The sequence below is a fragment of the Salmo salar genome, chromosome ssa11 (assembly GCF_905237065.1).
Source record: "Salmo salar chromosome ssa11, Ssal_v3.1, whole genome shotgun sequence".
Classification (NCBI taxonomy): Eukaryota; Metazoa; Chordata; class Actinopteri; order Salmoniformes; family Salmonidae; genus Salmo; species Salmo salar.
The window spans coordinates 92115271-92124429 of record NC_059452.1 but is presented as its reverse complement, the minus strand read 5'-3'; the positions used below and the strand labels follow the sequence as shown (position 1 = coordinate 92124429).

Here is a 9159-nt window from a genome sequence, read left to right as displayed (position 1 = left end):
CTTGGTTACATGCAGATCACTGGCTTAAATAATGAAATCCAATAAGCATTACCCAAATTTGCAAGAAAAATTATTATGAGAAGAAAAGTACAACCTTTACAACAAAATTACAATCTCCTTTCCAAAGAATGATCTAGTTGTCTAAGGTAAACAGATGAAATGCTAGTCTAATTGATGACAAGCAAATGATAAAGGAAGGTCACACCCCATGTTGCCTGCTACTACTGTTGCATTGAGCCCAACATGGGGGTAGAAAGACAGCTAATTATAAGAGGAGGCAACCTATTCAAGCACTCCTCCCCATCTTACCCCCTAATCTCTCTCCATTTGGAACTCTAAGTGGGTGGAGTGTGCCTTGTTCAACCATCACACCTCAACTGTAGCGCCCTGGACCTACCAACCCGTCTGTCTTGTTTTTGCGGTAAGTGGCTAATTAGACTCTTTGAATAAGATTGTGTTGATGTTTATGTTTTGTAGTCCATAGTGACAGTGACATTGTGTTTTGGTAAATAAAACATACATTTGGCTGTGTTCTGATATAAAAAATTATAAAGTTGTACATATTTTTTGTTGTACAGTCCATTAAAGTGTAGGTCATGTTATGTAAATGTTCATGTCAAAAACAAAACTAGTTTTCATCATCAGTTCATTCAGTTGTCTATGAAAGAAAAGTCTGAGAAAATAAACTGCAGTTAAGTTTGGATGTTTCACTGCCCTCTGAATGGGCATAGTGGGCAACAGTCATCAAGAGACAAACTGTGCCACATGATGACCAGCAACAAAACTGGGCATTGTATATGGAGGGATGAGAGGTGATTGTTATTTTCTTTATTCACATGCAATGTGTAAGAGAACGAATGCTACTTTAAATCATCACAAATACAGTACGATCCTCATTAAAGGATAATAAGTGTTAAGCTAATTTCATTTACAGATACATATACAGATACAGAGAAACAAGTGAGGTGCCCCCTGGGTAATGCTGCCGCCTATGCATGCCCCTCCCTGCACCTCTCCCTCTAAGGCCCTCACTGTAACACTTCCAGCTGAGACCCAGGCAGCAGAAGCAATAACAAGCACATGAAACCATTACACACTATCTCTTTGGCATGTATGTATGATGGAAAATGGCACTACCTGTGCAACTGATTTTAAGAAAAGTGTGATTTTGACGATTCTTGTTAATTGAATTAACATAATACATGATCTACAAACAGTTGGACCAGGCTGAGGTACAGCGACAGGAAGCAGGATGTCCAATAACATGGCTAAGATTGCAGATGCTCGCAAGACAGTGGAACAGCTGAAACTGGAGGTCAACATTGAAAGAATGATGGTGAGCAAGGAATGGTTACAAGGCATAAGCGCTGGAGTATCAGTAGTAGATTATATCTCTTCATGTTACCGAATAAGCTGTTGATTATCAGTAACTACATTGTAAATAGAACACATTGTCTTTGTCCCCACTCTCCAATCTTTTATCTTTGTCTTTGTTAACCATGTTTTATATGTGCAGGTGTCCAAAGCAGCAGCTGATCTAATGGCCTTCTGTGAGGCTCATGCCAAGGAGGACCCGCTGGTGACACCAGTGCCATCCTCTGAGAACCCCTTTCGGGAGAAGAAATTCTTCTGTGCAATACTCTGATCCCCACACTTATAACCTCAAGTTTTGTGTCATTATTAGCAATAATTAATTTCCAGTTCTAAGGAATAAATCTGATAGTAACAGTGAAGAACACCTGAATATGTTGGTTTTGGTATGCCTAGTCAGGGTGATGATTTTGTATTTAAAAACCTGTATAGTAAATGCTTTAAATATTTATCTGGATTGATCTGATTGACTGAAATAAATATTATTGATGATGGGAGAAAATTTCATTTGAGTCTGGCATTTACACTGGCCTCTCCCTTCCAGCAAACACTTCCCTGAAAGTAAGAGATTACACATTAACTGAAATTGTGCCTAAGTCCTCCTAAAACCCCCAGCAATACTCTACTGTAAAATGCCTGACATCTGAGAGTTGTGTGACCCTTTTCAGAGGTTACACAACAGTGTTGAACAGGGCTGTTCAACTCCGGTCATGGAGGGTGAAGCCACTTCTGGTTTTCATCCTCTCCTTCTAATCAGGGACTAATTCAGACCTGGGATACCAGGTGAGTGCAATTAACTACCAGGTAGAAACAAAAACCAGAAGTGTTTCAGCCCTTCAGGACCGGATTTGAACAGCCCTGGTATAGAAAAGTCAAATTTCAGTTATTTTGAAATTGACAACAAAATAGCTACCTGCCTTCAGAAAGTATTCATACCCCTTGACTTATTCCACTTTGTTGTTACAGCCTGAATTAAAAATTTATTAAATCAGGAGTTTTTCTCACCCATCTAAGCACCATACTCCATGATGACAAAGTTTAAACATGTTTTTAGACATTTTTGCACATTTACTGAAAACGAAATACAGAAATATTTTACACAAATTTACATAAGTATTCACACCCGAGTCAACACTTTGTAAAAGCACCTTTGGCAGCGATTACAGCTGTGAGTCTTTCTGGGTCTCTAAGAGCTTTGCACACCTGGATTGTGCAATATTTGCCAATTATTACTTTCTAAATTCTTCAAGCTCTGTCAGATTGGTTGTTTCAGGTCTTGCCATACAGTGAGGGAAAAAAGTATTTGATCCCCTCCTGATTTTGTACGTTTGCCCACTGACAAAGAAATGATCAGTCTATCATTTTAATGGTAGGTTTATTTGAACAGTGAGAGACAGAATAACAACAAAAAAATCCAGAAAAACGCATGTCAAAAATGTTATAAAATGATTTGCATTTTAATGAGAGAAATAAGTATTTGACCCCTCTGCAAAACATGACTTAGTACTTGGTGGCAAAACCCTTGTTGGCAATCACAGAGGTCAGACGTTTCTTGTCCATCGTCCCTTTGATGCGGTGAAGTTGTCCTGTCCCCAAATGTATTCAGGACAAAAAGTTAATTGCTTTGACACATTCTTTGCAGTATTACTTTAGTGCCTTGTTGAAAACAGTATGCATGTTTTGGACAATTCTTATTCTGTACAGGCTTCCTTCTTTTCACTGTCAATTAGGTTAGTATTGTGGAGTCACTACAATGTTGTTGATCCATCCTCAGTTCTCTTGTAACAGCCATTAATCTCTGTAACTGTTTTAAAGTCACCATTGGTGAAATCTCTGAGCAGTTTCCTTCCTCTCCGGCAACTGAGTTAGGAAGGACGCCTGTATCTTTGTAGTGACTGGGTCTATTGATACACCATCCAAACTGTGATTAATAACTTCACCATGATCAAAGGGATATTTAATGTCTGCTTCTTTTTTTTAACCTATCTACCAATACTGTAGCTGCACTTCTTTGCGAGGCACTGGAAAACCTCCCTGGTCTTTGTGGTTGAATCTGTGTTTGAAATTCATTGCTCGACTGAGAGACCTTACAGATAATTGTATGTATGGGGAACAAAGATTAGGTAGTCAATCAAAGATCACATTAAACACTATTATCAAAGACAGAAGGGGTAACCCAGACATGTCACAGGGGCTGTAAACCTGAAGCATCCGTTTGAACCATCTTGGGTTAGTTATAAATTCTTTGCTAGTATTGCACACAGAGCGAGTCTATCCTACTTATTTTGTGACTTGTTAAGCAAATGTTTACTCCTTAACTTATTTAGGCTTTCCATAACAAAGGGTCGAATACTTGACTTAAGACATTTCAGCTTTTCATAATTAATTGGTACAATTTTTGAAAATGGGTTAGGGGGTATTGTGTGTAGGCCAACGACCAAAAACATCTCAATTTAATCAATTTTAAAATCAGGCTGTAACACAACAAAATGTGTGGAAAAAATCAAGGGGTGTGACTACTTTCTGAAGGCACTGTATATTACTAGATCAAACTGTTTGCATATGAAACTGGTATTTTATTCGACTATTGAAGTAGCCATAAACACTGCAGGTGTCTCACATAATTCCATTGATGCACTACAATGACCAACAAAAAAGACATTAATGTAATAAATAGATAATTAAAATAAGCATACCATGTGTTTCCAGTTGTAATTAGAACCCTGGGGGCTGTGCTCATTGGTCGCAGTCAAGTCATGCAGAGCAAACAAGAGCAGCGTCACATGATGCTTTCAATACAGGTAGACGAGCAGGTGCACGGTGTGCGGACAGGTAGGATACTGTTATTGCAATTCATCTCAACTAACAGGATTCACTGATTTGAGAGGGAGCAGTCATCCCAACTGCTCTGTAACAACAAACAAGGTATGCACATTTTAAACTTTCTCTGGATTTTTATGGTTGTTTTGTATACAGTTTATTAATAGTGGAGAAAAAACAGTGTTCTTTCATGATTGATGAGTAAGGGTACAAAGTCTGGTGTTAATCCGGTAACGGCCCACATGTCAACAAGTCTGACGGTTTAATTTATAAACCAGACAGAAGAGGAGAAATACTCAAATTAAACTCAAAATCAACAATTCTTAGTTTTAATTGTGATGAGAACAGAAAAATGAACAGAAAATAAGGCAATATTTTATGCAATGTTGAAAGCGAATACAAGGCGACCAGTCGAGAAAAACTTGTCTGACAGATAGCTTACCACTCCTCTTTTTTAGCTCAAACACACACACACACACACACACACACACACACACACACACACACACACACACACACACACACACACACACACACACACACACACACACACACACACACACACACGTCCCCTGTCGAAACTAAAATAAACAGTAACCAACCAAAGGTATACAATACATTACACCAACAACCAAAAAATAAAAAGGATGGAACTCCAGCCTACTGTGATGCCTAATAAGTAAGTGACATCCCACCAGCATGACTTAAAGGACATCACCCGCATAACCAACTCTTGTTTTCCCCAGTACAGACAACATAGCAATATTGACCTATTATACACAGCACATGCATATTCAACTCAATACAGCATTTTTATTAAAGGTCAAATTTACTATGATCACACAAGTGCTTTTTTATATCAATTATCTGACATGACTGGAAACTACAAACCGGTGTGCAAACTCCAGAATTTTCTTGCCTTGGTCTCTCTCTACTATGCACCTCTAGGTACTCTCTAACCATCTAGCTCTCTTTTGGACTGCACAAATGGATTTGTATTTTAATTTGCAAGACAAATGTCTTTAGGACTGGTAGCTATCTCCCGGATACATGGGAGTCATTGCCAGGACTCAATGCGTGTTCTAAATGAATATACTTTCATTCTGGATGACTGAATAGGCCTAGTACAAAATCATTTCCATCTGCATCGTTTAGCTCATACGCACCTATTTGCATATTTTCTTAAAGTTGTGAAAATTGTAAAGTTGCTCAAACAATTACTCTCTGTGGTACTTTCTATTAGCACAAAACAACTTGTTTATGATTTATTTCTCATTTAATGTATCATTCCTATTTCTAATTTTTAGTTTTGACAGGAGGATGGCCAACTTCAAGGGGCATGCCCTTCCTGGCAGCTGCTTTCTGCTGTTAGGCCTGTGTTGGTCAATGAAGTACCCTCTCCGACACTGCTGGAGAAGGCGTCAGCCTAAAGGAAGACAAAAACTGCCCCTGTTCTTTAACAGAATCGACTTAATCGAGGGGGCACTCATCATTTTCTTAGCCTTTGTGGGTGAGTGTCTTCCTTGGTGCACTTATTTGTACCACTCTCTCTTTCAGGATTTTACACTATGGAATCTCTCAACCACTTTTGACCGGGATATTGTTCTGTCATTCTGTAGGCATCATGGCAGAGCAGTTTGTGCCCGATGGGCCCCATGGCCACCTGTACCTCAGAGAGACTAAGTCCTGGGTGAAGCTGATGAACTGGCAGCACAGCACAATGTACTTCTTCTTCGGCATCTGGGGAATTGTTAAAGTCCTCAGTATGTCACCGCTTCCAGTCCCACTTGGTCTTGACCGCCTTGCTCTCTCTCTGGCTTTTTTCATTGAAGGTACAGTGTCAAAAAGGTTGATTGTCGTTAGCAGACTTGAGGCGTATTTTAATTTACAGGTATTCTTACCATCAGGATAATTGTTATAGTTATTACAAATAGTATTTCCTTGCTTTTTGAACTGTAGACAGTGACTAGATGTTATCTTCATGTTGTGTTAATATTCCAGGATGTTCCATTCCCCTCCAGGGTTTCTGTTTTACTTCCATGTGCACATGCGTCCTCCTCTGGATACCCACATCCACTCTCTGCTGTTTGTGGCGGTGTTTGGTGTGGCGGCCAGCACCCTGTTGGAGGTGTTCATGCGAGATAACATCATACTGGAGCTGCTCAGGGTCAGCCTAACCATCCTGCAAGGCTCCTGGTTCTTTCAGGTAATACAGTAGCAAACCACCACCAAAAGAACCACTTTCATTTTCAAACGAGTCGATCTCATGAATCACACTCTCACAGAGAAAAACTGAGCAAATATGTGTTTGTTCTTTCAGATTGGATTCGTGCTGTACCCATTAAACGGAGTACAGTGGGATCTGACGGCACACGAAAACACAATGTTCGTCACCATGTGCTTCTGCTGGCATCTAGCTGTGGCCCTGCTGATCGTTGGCATCAACTACTGGATGGGCTGGTGGTGAGCATCTTCCTTTATCCACGTTTTATCCATACGCTTTCATATCGTCTCCAAATAGGTCAGTTAACTTTATCCCTACTAGCACTGACTTTGCTGATAGCTACTTTATTGAGGAAACATGTGTTTACTATGACTGAGATGTGGTTATCCCACCTAGCTATCTTAAGATGAATGCTAAATGACTAAAATGTAAATGTCAGTTTAACTTGAACAAAATAAACTAACTCATTACATTAATATAGCTTGGGTAAATTCACTGCCAGTATGGGCCAACTTCCACCTATGGCTTCTTCTTCTCTGGTCCTAACAGCTGTGTACAAAGATGTGCCGGGAAGGGAGGTGACATAGAGATTGGGATGAGAAAGACATCCAGCTCCCAGAAAGCTCTGCTACAGGATTCCGATGAAGAGTAAGCGGAAGGATCATGAAGTGTACCACAGGAGGTTGGTGGCACCTTAACTGGGGAGGACGGGCTAGTGGTAATGGCTGGAGCAGAATAGTATCAAATACACTACATCAACACACATGGAAGTGTTTGATGCCATTCCAATAGCTACGTTCCAGCCATTATTGAGCCGTCCTCCCCTCACCAGCTTCCACTGGTGTGTACAGTAGTAGATCACTGTTATTCTATTCTCTCCAATAGTTTTTTTTTTGTCTGAAGTTTGATTAACAGCTTTTTCCTGTTTGTATCCGTGCTAGCGTGTATATTTGTTATTTTGAGTGATATTTTTCAATGAAATTATGAGATGCATTGTTGAGTTCAGATTAAGGCCAAATGAATTGCAAAAAAAATGATTTACAAATGCATGTAATTCAAAGTATAAAAGCTAATTTCTGATTGTCAAGATAAGTGAAATGTACTAGCATTCCTTTGAGGTTTCTTCCCTGAAGTGAAACATTAACACCTGACATTGTTACCTGACAGGGTTTCCTCTCCTCTTAAGACAGTTTAAACATTTGCTCATCCCGCCTGTGGCTATAGAGCAACACACTTCCTTCCATCCTGAAAAAACAGAATGTCTAATGGATTACCAAAGATAATACACTGAACAAAAATAGAAACGCAACATGTAAAGTGTTGATCCTATGTTTCCAATCTGAATGTGTGGCATATCAAGAAGCTGATTAAACAGCATGATCATTATACAGGTGCACCTTGTGCTGGGGACTATAAAAGGCCACTCTAAAATGTGCAGTTTTGTCACACAACACAATGGCACAGATGTCTCATGTTTTGAGGCAGGGTGCAATTGGCATTCTGACTGCAGGAATGTCCATCAGAGCTGTCGCCAGATAATTACATTTTTATTTCTCTACCAGAAGCAGCCTCCAAAGTCATTTTAGAGAATTTGTCAGAACGTCCAACTGGCCTCACACAGACCACGTGCATGGGCTTGCGTGGGTGAGCGGTTTGCTGATGTCAACGTTGTAAACAGAGTGCCCCGTGGTGGTGGTGGGGTTATGGTATGGGCAGCCATAAGCTATTGACAACAAACACATTTGCATTTTATCGATGGCAATCTGAATGCATAGATACTGTGACGAGATCCTGAGGCCCATTGTCGTGCCATTCATCCACTGGCATCACCTCATGTTTTAGCATGATAATGCACGGCCCCATGTCACAAGGATCTGTCACAATTCATGGAAGCTGAAAATATCTCAGTTCTTCCATGGCCTGAATACTCACCAGATGCTCTGGATCGACATGTACGACAGCGTGTTCCAGTTGCCACCAATATCCAGCAACTTCGCACAGCCATTTTTCTTATTTATTTAACTAGGCATTGAAGAGGAGTGGGAGAACATTCCACAATCAACAGCCTGATCAACTAAGGAGAACATTACCTGCCCCAATTCATAGTGCCAACTGTAAAGTTTGGTGGAGGAGGAATAATGGTCTGGGGCTGTTTTTCATGGTTCTTGTGGCAACAGTTTGGTGAAGGCCCTTTCCTGTTTCAGCATGACAATGCTCCCGTGCACAAAGTGAGGTCCATACAGAAATGGTTTGTCGAGATCGGTTTGGAAGAAACTGACTGGCTTGCACAGAGCCCTGACCTCAACCCCATCGAACACCTTTGGGATGAATTGGAACACCGACTGCGAGCCAGCTCTAATTGCCCAACATCAGTGCCCGACCTCACTAATGATCTTGTGGCTAAATGGAAGCAAGTCCCTGCAGCAATGTTCCAACATCTAGTGGAAAGCCTTCCCAGAAGAGTGGAGGCTGTTATAGCAGCAAAGGGGGGGACCAACTCCATATTAATGCCCATGATTATGGAATGCGATGTTTGATGAGCAGGTGTCCACATACACTACATGACCAAAAGTATCTGTGACCAACAGTATTCCCAGTCATGTGAAATACACAGATTAGGGCTAATGAATTTATTTCAATTGACTGATTTCATTATATGAACTGTAACTCTGTAAAATCTTAGACATTTTTGCATGTTGTGTTTATATTTTTGTTCAGTATATATTTCCAATAAATCGTAAAAA

The 9159-nt window shown here is 40.3% G+C and overlaps 2 protein-coding genes across 4 annotated transcripts; both read left to right on the top strand.

Moving 5' to 3' along the window:
• The first annotated feature begins 316 nt into the window (after nucleotides 1-316).
• Nucleotides 317-1863, top strand: gng8 (guanine nucleotide binding protein (G protein), gamma 8). Its single transcript, XM_014129227.2, has 3 exons — nucleotides 317-421; nucleotides 1218-1336; nucleotides 1517-1863. Exons 2-3 carry the CDS (start codon nucleotides 1253-1255, stop codon nucleotides 1643-1645), a joined length of 213 nt encoding a protein of 70 aa, XP_013984702.1. The 5' UTR covers nucleotides 317-421; nucleotides 1218-1252; the 3' UTR covers nucleotides 1646-1863.
• Nucleotides 1864-4148: 2285 nt separating this feature from the next.
• On the top strand, nucleotides 4149-8102 carry LOC106563414 (transmembrane protein 45B). Of its 3 annotated transcripts, none has more exons than XM_014128963.2 (6): nucleotides 4149-4296; nucleotides 5499-5701; nucleotides 5811-6023; nucleotides 6213-6397; nucleotides 6512-6654; nucleotides 6965-8102. In XM_014128963.2, the coding sequence occupies exons 2-6, from the start codon at nucleotides 5512-5514 to the stop codon at nucleotides 7065-7067; spliced, it is 834 nt and encodes a 277-aa protein (XP_013984438.1). In that variant the 5' UTR covers nucleotides 4149-4296; nucleotides 5499-5511; the 3' UTR covers nucleotides 7068-8102. The 3 variants fall into 3 exon arrangements, with proteins under 3 accessions (XP_013984438.1, XP_045546026.1, XP_013984437.1); XM_045690070.1 differs by having other exon boundaries at nucleotides 4170-4296; nucleotides 5508-5701; XM_014128962.2 differs by lacking the exon at nucleotides 4149-4296 and having other exon boundaries at nucleotides 5411-5701.
• Nucleotides 8103-9159: the final 1057 nt, after the last annotated feature.

Bases quoted from the DNA above. Each gene is read 5' to 3' on its own strand.
- LOC106563414 (XM_014128962.2), top strand. From the start codon at position 5,452: ATGATTTATTTCTCATTTAATGTATCATTCCTATTTCTAATTTTTAGT. The intron at 5,702-5,810 runs GTGAGTGTCTTC...GTCATTCTGTAG, and splicing joins CATTTTCTTAGCCTTTGTGG to GCATCATGGCAGAGCAGTTT. The intron at 6,024-6,212 runs GTACAGTGTCAA...ATTCCCCTCCAG, and splicing joins TCTGGCTTTTTTCATTGAAG to GGTTTCTGTTTTACTTCCAT.
- gng8 (XM_014129227.2), top strand. From the start codon at position 1,253: ATGTCCAATAACATGGCTAAGATTGCAGATGCTCGCAAGACAGTGGAA. The intron at 1,337-1,516 runs GTGAGCAAGGAA...TTATATGTGCAG, and splicing joins TCAACATTGAAAGAATGATG to GTGTCCAAAGCAGCAGCTGA.